The sequence below is a fragment of the Lemur catta genome, chromosome 22 (assembly GCF_020740605.2).
Source record: "Lemur catta isolate mLemCat1 chromosome 22, mLemCat1.pri, whole genome shotgun sequence".
NCBI lineage: Eukaryota > Metazoa > Chordata > Mammalia > Primates > Lemuridae > Lemur > Lemur catta.
In genome coordinates, this window is record NC_059149.1 from 23,266,364 (window position 1) to 23,280,341 (window position 13,978).

At 45.4% G+C, this 13,978-nt stretch overlaps 1 protein-coding gene across 1 annotated transcript; it reads right to left on the bottom strand.

Moving 5' to 3' along the window:
• Nucleotides 1-1,293: 1,293 nt before the first annotated feature.
• STC1 (stanniocalcin 1) lies at nt 1,294-13,564 on the bottom strand. The gene is made up of 4 exons (XM_045535266.1): nt 13,188-13,564; nt 11,052-11,194; nt 10,187-10,398; nt 1,294-4,418 (listed from the first exon to the last, which is right to left on the bottom strand). Exons 1-4 carry the CDS (start codon nt 13,303-13,305, stop codon nt 4,148-4,150), a joined length of 744 nt encoding a protein of 247 aa, XP_045391222.1. The 5' UTR covers nt 13,306-13,564; the 3' UTR covers nt 1,294-4,147.
• Between the last annotated feature and the right edge of the window lie 414 nt (nt 13,565-13,978).

The window sequence follows — 13,978 nt, forward strand, 5'->3', positions numbered from 1 at the left end:
TCATAAATGAAAAAACTAAGACATGAAGATGTCAGACACTTGGCCCAAGGCTACAGAGATAGTTGAGGAACTGGGATTTGAACTCAGTTCACAGAAATGCCAGGTATACATGCACTAACACTATATCCTATAGCCTAGCATACAAACCTCTGTGTATAAATCAATATTGATAGAAGAATAACTCAGCATGAAGAAAAATTTAAAATGTACTTTTTTTCCCTTGGCCAGGTCAGAGCGAAGCAAAGGCAATATATTTTTGGCCTTTAACAATTTTTCTATTTGTTAGCTGTTCTGTGCATATCTGAACTTAGATCGCATATCTGAATGCAATTTAGAGCTAGAAAGGAATGAAATTGAGGAAAATGCCTCCCTTTGACTTTTAAAAATGGGAAAATCCACTAATTAAAAAAGTTACATTAAGGTCTCTCTTGGGAGAGGGGGAATCATACCACAGAAGTTCCCCTTTTTCTGTGCCTGAAACTCAAACCTTCCTTCAAGACCCAGCTGACTGTCATTCTGTTGAGAATCCTTTTACCATTTTCTGAGATGGGCGGGGGTTGTGCTCTCATCCCTTCTATTTGTGATGACAGCAGCTGACCCTATTGAGCACAACTGTGTATTGGGGTGCACTTTATCACCTTATAACAGCTCTGTGAGATCCCCCTCACTATCCCCATCTGACAGAGGAAGAAACTGATGTATTTTGAGATTAAGTAAACTCATCTGATACCATGCAGTTAATAAGCAACAGAGCCAGAATTCAAATTCCAGAAATTGTCATAACTGCAGAGCTGTCTGCCTCTCTTGTCATGCTGATTCAGTTGTCTTTCTCCTCTCTTCCGACTCTGTCATTCATTTAAAGTATCGAGGGTGCTATTTTAGTGCTGGGACGTAACGGGTGACCAAGCACGCTCCCTGCCCCCAGGTGCTTCCAGTGTAGGCAAAAGGTGGAGGAAAAGACCTTCCAAAAAGTGAGAAGGGAGCATTGATAAAGATCTGGAAGGGAGAAAACACAGTCCTTTCCAGGGCTGCCTGTGTGGCTGGGGTACAGAGGTCGCTGTGCAGGGGGAAAGTTCAGTCTAGGGAGATCTGAACAGCCTGCAGCCAGAAAGCTTTGGGATTTAATGGGAGCCACTGAATGGTTTTAAAGAAACGGGGAAAATGTGATTTTAAACCATATTCACATACATACCAACGATTAGTGACTGTAGAGAAACTAACCAGCCAGTGGGCTATATTCAGAAATTCCCATTCAAGAAGTTATTTAAAGAATAACAATGAAAGACATGGGGGGAAACCAATAAAACGTAACACTTTATTATTTTTTTATCTTAGAAGGAATTCACCAAAGGCTTCATATTATGCTATGGCATCTTTAATTATAAAAATAAGCAAATAAAATAACTTGCATCTGTCATTACCATGATATGTTTCATACCCTTTATATGCACATGGAGCTTAAAAATGTAATTTAACAATAAATAATGACATATACCAGATATGCTCACTGTTTATTCCAGTACTCAGCCAAAAACCTAAATATCATTTAAATTATAAATACATAATGCAAATATAATGGCACAAAAATGTCTAAAGTGCAACCAAATCACAAGAGAGAAAGAATCATGCAAACTGTGGTCTAGATCAGCCCCCGAATCACTCTGCAGCAAACACGAGATGAAGCTTTGGAAGTTTAATGGGGGAGTGGGGGAGGGAGGGAGGAGGGCAGGGGACAGAAGCAAAAAACTAGCAACACTGTGAGAACTGCTTTTCTGTATGTTGCAGATACATGTATTGTAGATACATATATAAATACCATCGTGGGGAGAAAAGGCGGGTACCACGGTTTGTAAGAGATCACAGCGAAAGAAAATCTACTGGATGGAAAGAAAAGAGTTTGCTAGGAATACTCATGAACTACTCAATGCATTTGGGGGTGGGGTGGGGTCCTGGCTTGGTGGGTTTGCGAAATGGACACAACACACAAACTTTAATAGCTTTTCTGGTTCAGAGAAGTCAGCCTTGCCTGGGAGGGTGGGAGGGAGGGGGAGAGTCTAACTTAGAAATATGGTCTACCTGATTTCCAAGAGGCTAAGGCAGTGTCCATATGTTTGGGGACCTGGGGATGGGACAGTTCGGGTATAAAAATGCCCTTAACGATCTGATGTCAGCATGCTTGGAGGCTGTGTGGGAACAAGGGCAGCCACGTTGTGTGCTGCTGCTGCTGCGGGGTCTGCTGCGACAGCTCTTGGTCCTTGAGCAGCACGTTACTGGTTTTAAAGGCTTTATGGTAAAGTTGTATTGCTTTTCACTTTCCTGGAGAATGTGCCCTCCCTCCTCCCACCAGGATTCCTATCGCTTGTTCAGGGCAAGTCTTGAGTTTTTAGCCTAGTGAGAGTCAAGCACCAATAGTTTCTACCTAAGCGAGTTTGGAGTGGCCCCTGCAGTCCCACCCCTCCTCCCTCTTCTTCTCTTAACATGGACCTTTGGTGGGCAGTGACGATCATAGGGGACTGTTGGGTTCAAGGACAGTGACCCTGAGAAACTACTGTTGTTCATAGATAGGTTAATCATTTGGCTTTGGTGGTTGCCATCTTGTAAACATCACGGCAGAAATGATCGAACCACCAGCTCTTCCCCCTCTTTCTTTACTTTTTTTTTTTTCTTTTTTCTTTTTTTAAATGATCCTACAGAGGTGGTCCAGCTGCCAGGACTACTTTGGCAGGCAGCGTGCTACAGGACAAAAATGTAAGAGGAGTCTATTAAGGCTGGACAGCCCAGGGTTATTCATATTCCCTCAGCCCTAAGTCCCCCGGACTCAAGACCCAAAGGCTGGTTGACTCGTTCCTGATTGATTGAATGGAAAGTCTCTCACCCTGTCATCATCTGCCAGAGTACTAGGCATCGATGAGAGGTGGCAAGTTGAGAACTGCCACTTCTCAAGGTTATAGTCAGCCTCTTCAATGCTGTGAGTGGTCCAAACCCAAAGGGATGCTCTTTTTGGTTCCAGTAATTCCCAGTTGGACATGACAGCTCTTTCAGGATGGGTCTAAGTCAAGAGTAGCCTCTGGGTTGAGGTGGGCTGGGAGATTAACATCTTGCCTGGGGTCCTTCAGATAAACCTGTTGGTTTTCCTATCTAATACAGGCCCATCTTAAGTTTTGATGTTGAGTTAAAACTACTTCTACCCCCTTAGTTATAAAAAAAGGCCACAAGGAGCATTTATGTGGATATCTGGAAGTGAGATAGTTATTCCATTCCCAGGAAAAGAAAAATAAAGCTAAGTTACAAAACTAAATCTATATGCAATAAAGTTATTATATACTGCTTTGTTTAAGCAGAGTCCTCTGGAATTTATGTACAGTACATTAGTTTTCAGCTATTTATATTCCACAGTTAGACCTTAAGATTCTCTGGTTTTAAGACAATTGTTAAAGATACTTTTAAAGCTCTGAGCAGTTACAGTACGTAAAGATGTTAGCTTTTTGTTTTTTCATTAGATGCAAGAAGATGCAAGCTCAGAGTCTGGAGAGCCAGGCTCGAGCAATTTGGTAAATGTATCAGAAAGGAAATTAGATATTGGAGGATCAAGACCTTAAGACACTAGCTCATTAGAGATCAAGAATTCAAACATGACATTCATATTCGTCCATGGCCAGCACAGATTCATAACACGAATTCCACTTAACATCTTTATGAGCATTTAAGACATGCATTTAAATAAAGTTTCTCATCGGCTATCGCTATTGGGGCAACCATTCTAAAAGGGCTCCACATCTTCAAATTACAGTGACTGGGCAGTTATGTGAATGTTTTGTGTTTTGAGGGTCATTTGAGGGGAGCTGGGAAAAGACATGGCAGAGGAAGGTGATAGAAGGGGGGGCGGTGGGGTGCTTTCTCCGGAGGAGAGGCAGAATGATCACATGTATTCTGTTGGTGGGAAATGCTGCCATTGCAGAATGTTTGGGATATTGATTACAGAACCCTAGTTTCATGCAATTTTCTTTAAGGGGGGGGGATAGAAAATAGGAACTACTTTAAAAAAAAAAAAATCAAACCAGGCACAGTACAACTCAACGTTGGTGTGTGTCCACACCGCTAAAATGAGACTAGTTTGGTGAGGTGTGGTGAGTATACCTCTCCCTGGTTATGCACTCTCCTGGGACGTGCGTTTGCTGTGGGAGGGAGAGTCCCCCTCACCTCGGAGGTTCCTGAGGAGGACTTTCAGCTTCTGCGGCTCACTGGTGCGCCTCCTGTTGAAGTCGGCACGCGCGTGTGTCTGGGCACAGTGGTCCGTCTGCAGGATGTGGAAGAGGCTGGCCATGTTGGGCCCGATCTTCTCCATCAGGCTGTCTCTGATTGTGCTGACTGTGTCTTCGTCACATTCCAGTAGGCTTCGGACCAGTCTGTTATAGTATCTGCATCGGGAAAGAGAGTGCATGTGACGGTCATTAATTGAGAGCCAGGTTGGACCGTGCAAACATAACTAGCTCATCAGCTGAAGGTGGCTCTTGCTTTCTCAGCCCTATGCAGTGTTCCCTTAGCTTGAGTGCATCTGTGCCCTGGGTTTGCTACACCACGCAAGACAGGTCCATCTTTATGTTTAGAATTCAAGAGATTGAGATCACACTCTGGAGAAGTAGGCTGACTGCAGTGACTAAAGTCTTTAGAAACATACAATCGTAGAGCTAGCAGGGACCACAGAAACCCTTTAGTGACCAATTCAACTAGCACTTCATAGAGAGGAAACGCAGGTGGAAGAGCTGAAGTGACTGCTAATGGGTTGAGCCCAACACTCAACATGGATATCAATGGTCACTGCATATACATAGACTGTTATTCTTATTTTTTTTTTTTTTGCAATTTTCCCTTTTGTTGGTGGTGTGTGCACAGTTACATGTGCATTCTCTGACAAAACTTCCATCTAAGTTCCCTCTCTTTTGTGTCTCGTGCATTTTTCTACAAAACCTAACTCCCTTATTGTCTGGGCCTTGATAAAGGCCATTGACTGCCTCTCGTCTCTGGTTTTCCTCCAAAGAAATACGGTAGTCAGAAGGCCAAATGCCAGGCAACGAGGATACTTAAATGGAAAGACAGGTGGTCCCTAAGGGTTTATGTGCCTGCAATTCCACAAAGCCTCTCTCACTGTTGTAGGTTTTGCTGGCCTTTTCACATTTTGGACGTCTCATGTATTTGGTTACCATCACACAGGCCAGAATTCGGTGGTTTCATGATGGTTTTGTTGCCCTAACTGTAACTTACCAGAGGTGGGATTTGTATCCTTAACCTTGGTGTCGGCTCTGGCCCAGTGTCACCGGGCTCTTATCGCCCGCTCACTGTACCTTTGTGGATTTATTTTTGTGGCCATTAAAGAAAGGGAATCTTAAAAATCCCATTCTCTTCAATAAGTCATGATTCCCAAAAGAAACATTATCTGTAGGTCTGGTAAATTTCACAAAAAAATTCTTGTTCGGAATAAATTTCCTTCCTGTTTGGAGCAAATTCTTTGGGCATCCCAATCAATGCCGTTAAGCCTTACGGCTCAGAAAGGATTAAACTGTCTAATGTTCATAACGTAGAAATCACTTGTCCTGTTCTGTGGGAAGACAGTTCAGGTATCTTCCAATTCAGGCTGGGATGCGTTTGCCCCATTTGGAGGTGGCAGTTATCAAAACCCATCAGCTCTGTGCTTAATAAGAAACTCTCCCAATGACAGTGACCTGCAGTATTTATGGGGGGGGAGACGCTTTCCCCAGAGGAGCCCGAGGATCTCTGGGGCCACAGGATCTTCTATGAAAAGAAACCTGTTTATTTTTAACTCGCCACACAGAGCCCAGGATCAAACATCTTTCCAGAATAACTTAACCCCCAGGAGAGGTCCTTTCAAGGATGGACGATAAATCGGGTGGACCGTGGGTAATGAGGCAGGGCGGTCACCCTTCTGTGGGTGAGCAGAATGAAGTCGGGGGCTGAAAGACAAGTGCAGTGTCGGGGTCACTGACACAGGCCTGGCGATACCCTTCCCTCCCTCCAGGGGGAATTGGAGCCAGTTGTGGTTAAAATCGGGACTCTCTGGCACAGAGGAGCACCTTCTAATCCTTGGGGACTAAAAAGTACATGCATCAAAGTAGATCTCACTTGGATGGGGAAATGGGGAGGAAACCCGTTTTGGAAAAATAAAGAACAGATAACTTTGTACCAACAGTTTCATGCATCTACGTACCCACATATAATAGATCTCCAGGCATCTCGTAACTCATGGGCTCTGCTAGGGCCTCCCCACCAAACCCCGGCTTGCTGTGTCTATTTCAGAGGGTGATTAGATCCTACAGGATGAGGTTTCTGACCCTCTACTCCTCCAATTAAGGACTTTATGACTTAGAAATTAACCCTTCCACTTCTAGAAAGAGCTATTCATGCCAGATGAGCCCCCAAAATGGGCTGGGAAAATATCTTTCCTTAGAAATACAAAGAATTTAAAGTTCGTTCTTAGAAGGACTTTGACAGCTCTTGTCTGGATGAAGGAGTCTGATACCCTTAAGGAAACTAAGGGTCCCACTTCTCTTTTTCTGAGGACTCTTCCCTTTGCTGTCACTTTCTCTGCTGGCCTGGGTATGATACCTGATCTTGATATTTCTTGATGACCCTTGCCAGCCTGACTGCTCTTAAAGACATCCCCCCACCAGTCTACCCTTACTTGTCCCCGCACGGAACTTTGTTAACAAGAGCAGGCGCTAAGGGGGCTCCTTAGAACGTAAAAAGGTTCAAGGTTCCATTAGTAGTTTCTCAAAGGCTGGAAAATGTCAGGCTGCCTTGATTTCAACAGTTTCAATATAAGCAATAAGTGAACCCTGTGCCTTTCCATTAAGGGCCTGGGATTTGGCATTTACCTGTGGGATTGTGCTGGTCAATGAGATAGATCTTTCCTATAAGTGACTAAAGTGCTGCAGTAGACTAAGAGGTTGTCTCCATGAGCAGAAGTTGGCTTAGCCATTGCCACATTTATTGAGTACGTTCTTGTCCCAAGTCTTATTGTCACTATAGCTAGTGGTGAGATATGCCCTTTCTTTTAGGAGACAATATACAGAAATTTAATCATGGTGCACATACATTCAATTGTGCCTGGTATTCTATTTTCAGATTAGGGATGTTTCCCGCAGGTTTTGCTGGCTGCCATTTTTGAAGTAGAAATCAAATAGCTTGGCTCCAGGCCATGTGAGTTCTAGGCCCATCTCAGTTATTCACAAGCTGTGTGACCTTCACCAGGTCACTCCTCTCTGAGCCTCTGTTCTTTAATCAGTTAAATGAGGCAGTTCATCTAGATAACCTCTTCAGTCATCTCCAGCTATGACATCCTATGTTCCCAGGAATTCAATATCTATCTTCCTTCTCAATTTAACAAAAAACAGTGCAGCTCTGCATACAGCCCCTTCTTTGCAGAAGGAGTTAGAATTACTTAAGAACATGCCTTTCTATATCTTTATGGAGGTAGGAAGGGATGTGTTGCAAAGACTCAGTGGGCTGAGAGTTCTGATCACCCAGCCTGGAAGGGCCTTTTTAAGTATGTTTCTTTTTTTTCACACTTCTAAAATTCCAGCCCTGACTTTTTTTTTTTTTTCTTGGTAAAGAATAAGATCAGATATTCTCCATAGCTACTGTTTCAGCCATGCTTACCCAAATACACACATACTGCCTAGAAACATTCTGTGTGAGGGTTTATAAATAGTCCTTTGTTTCCCTTGATCAATATTATTCTTCTGTTTCCTGTTCCCTATCCATGCCCTAGAGAGTTGGAAGCTTTGTCAGTTTTCCTACTGTGGAACTGGATTGGTCTAATTGGCTCTCGAGCCTTGCATTGCCCTGCCTGATCAATTTTGCCTGCTTCCTTTGTGGTCAAAAACATAGTTTGCAAATTCAGGCGGGGTGGGGGTTCGGGGAGACTATCCAGCTACCTTTTTCTTCCAGGTGCATTTCTATCATAGAAAACCCTGTCGTTCTGGCTCCTGGTCCAGTCACAGGCTTTTAGATTCTCGCAGCCCCAAATCTCACGCTAGATAAGTCACAGGAAGGTGGAATGAACCTGTAACTACTTCCTTTTGCGATTCTGTGCCAATTGGCACCAGCCTCGCGTGTGTCCATGGTGGGGCAGAGGCTGGGAAAGCAGGATGTTTCAGGAGGGTGAGGAGCTTCAATAGAGCAAAGCAAGCCCAGCGTGGAACCGGAAATCTCTACAGTCCTGAACAGGAATCATATTGGCCCGTCGAAGTGAAATTCTTGGAGAAAGGTTGCATGGAAGATTCTGGTCTTCAAGAGCTGGCCATTTCCCCCCCTCCCCCACTGACCTTTCCTAATGAGTCCCTTGAGATGAAAGAGGACGATTAGAAAATGGTCACTTAAGAAAGTCCATCTTAAGGTGTTGAAAATAAAGCACCTATTAAAAAGAATAATGCCCTGATAAGAAATTCCTTAGTCTCACCTGAGATAAGTTGGGATCTCCAGTCTAGTATCTGTTTCAGTCTTTCTGTAAGACCTCTTCCTTCATAATGGAAGATGCTACTTCAGTCGAGATAGGGAGATGAGTTTTGACTCAAAATTGGTGACAATGCCATATTATCATGATTTGTCACAGGATCCTGGAAGGATCTAAGCCTGTAACTGTAGCTTTGCTAACACGCCCTCTCCCTCACCTCCAACTACCACACAAACCCATACTCGGTCCTCGGCCCCTGTCTAAGAATTCATCTTTTTCTCATGGTGAAGGGAGTCTCCAGCAATTCGTCAGGTGTCCCCTCTCTGTCCCCACCCCCTCTATGCAACAGGGATATTCTTAGGAGAATTTTAAAACCGAGGTTGATACAAAGAGGCCACTTGAGAGAAATGGTGGGATTTGATTGTCTTGTTCTGAGAAAATGAGAGCCCCCCCCCATCATAATGCTACTTCTAAGGACCAGGGAAATGATTTTTGTAAATCGACTTGTGGTTCTGGAGGGCACTCAACCTGTAGTTAAGATTGAAGCAAATTTTACAAATTGTCTCTTAGGGACCTTGACCTTTCCCTAAGGAGGAGCTCCTTTTTTGTTGCATGTACGTACATGACTCAGTCGCACGTAAGCCCCAGAAAGACTTGCCACTGTTGGAAAAAGGGTTGATGGTACCTGGCTAGGAAACTAATCCGGTTAAGTCTGTGCTAACTCTCAGGTGGTCGGGGTAACATGCATAGGACTGACTACTGAGCATGTGTGCAGGTTTGGCAGGAGAGTCAAAGCATAGTAGAATATCAGGACTGGGAGTCCAGTTCTAAGGTGAGGGGCGTCACAGTAGACTAAACTGGACTGACCTGCACTGCCCCTGCTATGCCAGCTCCATCCTTGCTGGGAACCTTTCCAGGCCATGCATGTGGAATGATGATGCCGCCCTCTCATGGTTTAGTAGTTTACTCCTGGCTGAGGGAAGGCAGTGAGCCCCAGGGGACAGAATGCATGATGCTCAGATATTGTTGTACTAGCTCAGTGGCTTTGGGTCATGTTGGAATACTAAGATGAGACATGTGCGGCCACTAGAAGACCATTATAGGAAATCTTGCACTAGTGGAATGGGCTAATGTAAGGCCTGGAAGGGAACATTGTGAATACTCCAGTCCAGCCATTTCCCTCTTCACAAAGAAAATCTGAGCCCCAGAGAAGTGAGATGGCTTGTTTTTGGCTACTCAGTGACATCTCTGACTGGGCTTGGGACTGGTTTGAAATAAGTGCAAATTTAAAATGTCTGCATTATGACATTTGACCAGAGTTTTGATCACAGCCAATTGTACTGCTGCACAGTCATGGTATCAGCCAAATCAGATGTCTCAAAAGCTTCTTTCCAGAAACTTCACCATTCCCTTCAGGTTTTATGGCAAGAAACGGACAATGAAAATGCACCCGGGGTTGCTATGCAGAGATGAAGCTTTCTATGAGCTGCATTGGAAAGACTTTTCCTATAACAGTGGGGGAAAAAAAAACCCAAGCTGCTTAAACTGTCACAACCAATCACAAACATATTTTTCCTGCAAAAGCTGGGAAGAGACTGCAAGCTAAAATTAAGAGCGTGACTGTGGCAATTTAAACCTCCCTCCCAGTCTGGCTCTGCCAGCCAATCTCCCCTCCCCCTGTGCTGCTGATGACGGAAAAGTAGACTCAGTTCATACCTGTTGGAGAAGTGATTGGGCAGCTGGACGACCTCCGTGATGGCTTCGGGGTTCCGCTTGGCGATGCTGCACACGTTCAGCTTGCTGTAGCACTCTTCCTGCACCTCAGCAATCATCCTCTGGAAAGTGGAGCACCTCCGAATGGCGAGGAACACCTTGGAGGTGACCCCATTGGCGATGCACTTTAAGCTCTCTTTGACAAATGCTTTTCCCTGCCAAAGAGGGGGAGGATAAGGAGGGTAAGGCTTTAGCTCGACCTGACAAAAGAGGGCAGGGCGTACAACATGGGGAATTTAAGGGGGCTCGCCTTGGCACCGTATCATGGCCATCTGCATATCCTTGCAATGAGAAGCTTGCATGCCATGGCCAAGGATTAAAAAGAATGCCCCTCCTCCCTTAGACTCCCTGGAGAATTGAGCTCAGGGAAAGGAAATGAGATTAGAGGGGGGGAAAAGGAGATGAACCATAATCAACCACCCTGCAGCTTGAACATAGCCATAATCTGGTTTTATGTTCTTGGGATTGGGACTTCGAGAATTCAAATCACAAGCTGGTAGGCTAGGTCATACAGAAAGAACTTCTTTGTTAGAAGCACATTTTAATTTCCTCTGGAAGAAAAGCTTTTCGGATCTTTACCTCCTCCCCATATAAGAGAGCCTCCGTCAGCTCCTTATGATGATGCATTACTTGGGTGGGGAGAGTCTTAGAACCTATTTCCTGGCCACGTGTGTGTGTGTACACACATGTTGAGATGGGAATTTACTAGTGGGGAGGCTGAGAAAGCAGGGTTGGTTCCCTACAGGACTAGTTCCCAAGAACAATGGTCTGACGCAGCCAGTGTGAGCAGGGGTCAAGTTCTTATTACCTGAGTGTCAAATTTAGCAGCGCTGTACAAGAAGGATTTACAGATGTCGTACATCCCATCTGTGTCGCAGGTGGAGTTTTCCAGGCATGCGAAAGCCCCACAGCCGACCTGCAGAGCACTGTTGAGGCAGCGAACCACTTCAGCTGGAAGAGACAAATTCATCCAATCCAGGTCACACAGGATTGACCTGCAGGCAGCTGGGTGGGATCAAGTGGGTGTAGAGGCCAATTTCAAGGACACCGAGGGATCAGAAGAACTTACCCTGGGAGTCTGTCATGAGGGGCAATACATGGACCCATTCAAATGAGAGAGAAGGGATAGACCAGGAGGCCTTTTAGCTTATAGGAGCCAGAGAATATGACAGAAAGAGGGGGAAGGGGTTCTCCCTCTGATCCGTTCTCTCTGTGGTTTCACCATTACATACAAAAGTGAGGTTGGAGTCTGTGAAACGCACAGTGCTTTCAAGCAGCTCTGTAGCACCAAAGGTCACTGCTTGGCTCTTCCAAGCATGGAAAGGCAGAAGGCCGTGGCCCCCAGTGGTCAAGCTTAGGAGGTGAGAGGGCAAGGAATCCATCTAGCTCCCTTAAAACTGCACTCCGGAGTGTAAAGAGCATGGGCTTTCAGTCTAAATGGCAGAGAAGAATGTGCCAGGAGTCCACTTGGAGACTCTTCTGATTTGGGGCTTTTAACTTAGCATCATACTGGCAGAAAGGAATCTGATCCATTCATGTTTCACCCAACCCCCCACTATAGGACAGTGCTTACAGGTATGTTTAATCCTTCATATTAAAAGCCTTTCTTAAAAAACAAACAAAAAAACTCAGGTGTGGAATAACAAGGCCAAGTCATCCCTTGTGCAAGACTGGAAGAAAACCGCAAAGAACTTGCATGAGGCTTTCTCTGTTCTGGATAAGATCTCCCATAAAAGTAATTTCTCTCCCACAGAAGGGGGGGGATGTTCTGGCAGGCAGCTCAGCAAGAAATGATCTGCAGCCTTCGTGCCACAGGATTCTCCTCTGAGATCAAAAGCATGGTTCAGTTAGGCTTCCCCACCCCCTCCCACCACCCGCAGCCTCTGGGATGTTACAAGTCATTTCCCTAATTATATATTTCCACGGGTTCAAATTATAACTTTGCTTTAAGCAGTTTTAATATGCATTAGGGCTGCTATTGTTTTAGGCAAGCTCGATTTGTGAATCACTGCATCTCTATAGCAACTAAGTACAAAAGGAAGTGAAGCAAAAGCCCTCCTCTCAGCAGGGACCTGTGCTCTTCCAAGGGGAGCATGTCTGCACCATTCTGACACCTGCGATCCCATCTTTGCTGACAGTTGGAGGAGAGAAGGGCAGTAATGGAAGGGGGAGCAAGTGAAGCCTGAGAAGTCAAGAGGCAGATGTGTCAATGCGGGCTTCCTAATGACTCTTCTCCTTCAGAGGCCAAGATCATGCACAATTAACTGCTCCAAGAGTCAGGACGACAGTGAGACCTTGCCCTTGGAGAAACAGCTGCTACATTGCACAAATATTTCTTTTTCAAGGGGCTTATTGGCCCCAGAGCTGCATGGACGACTGAATGGAGCCTGAGAGAGCCGGGGGTGGGGGGAGAGGCAGCAGTGTTGGGGGTGGGCTGTGTGTGTAGGGTTTTCTCTGAATCCGCCCCGATTTGTCAGACTTTTGAGGGCTTAGGGTTCCGAAAATGGGTCTGAAGAGGGAGGGAAGTCAAGTTACTGGGGTCTCAAGAGGGAAGGAAGAGGAACAGCATCAGACAAGCCATGTCTCACCTTAGATCGGCTGCTGGAAAGTGTAAGAGAGCGCTTCGAGGCATGCCAACATTCAAGCCTTTCCCCCGCCCCCCTCTCCCCCAAAAGGGTACGTGCCAGATTTCAGGCAATCAGGCTAGGCTTATGCAATGAAATACCCTCAGCAGAGCGTCCAGCTTCTTCGTTAGTTGCATGCAATTTATTAAACAAAGGAGCTCCACTTCCTAAGGCTATTGGATTACACTGGCAGTTTACTGCCATCAGGCATGAAGCACATTTATTATCAAGATCAGCCGTCACAGACACAGTTGCAAAAGCGAGAGGCAAATGAGGACAGCTCTTTGGGGGAGAAAACCGGTCCTGGGTTTGCCGCTTACCTGAGTTCTGAGCTGCCACCCGGGATTTCCTGGGGCTCACAGAGTCATTCTGCTCCGCCTCATGGGTTGCAGAAACACTGATCACCAACACCAGAAGCACTGCTGAGTTTTGGAGCATTCTCTGAGAAGTTTCCGCTAAGTTGTTGGGCTTTTTTTTTTTTTTTTCCTCCCCCCCTTTCCTCTTTCCCTCTCCCGGCTTGAGTGAAGATGTGGATCTGGATACACAGAAAGCTTAGGTGAGGATTTGATGAGGGTTTTTTTTTTTTTTTTTTTTTTTTGGTTGCTGCTGCTCCTGCGGAGGATACTGCTGCCGCTGCCGCTGCTGTTGCTGCTGCAGTCGCTGCTTCTTGCACCTCTGGCTTTTGCAAACTGGGGGCCCAAGAGCTGCACCCAGGGATTTTATAGCCCTTCTTATCGGTCCTCAGGATCAGGGACCAATCAGGTCCTGCAACCGGTCTGGCTAACCAATAGGAGGGCACACAATTCAGCTGAAGCTTTTTGACTTCTTAGAAATATTTTCCAGCAAATTAAAAGTACCTGCTGCCAATGTGTGTGTGTGTGTGTGTGTGTGTGTGTGTGTGTGTGTGTGTAGGGGGGCTGTGTGTGCAGTGATGTGTGAGAAAGCTATCCTCACGGAAGGGGTAACTTTGTATTGATCCAACTAAAGAAATGTCTTATGAAAATCTCTCCAAGGTGCTTCTTGAAATCTGCCTTTTTCTCATGAGCCACTTGGGGGAAATAGATAGCACAGGCGGGGTGGGGAGGTGTGATCTCTGTGGATTAGAATTTAA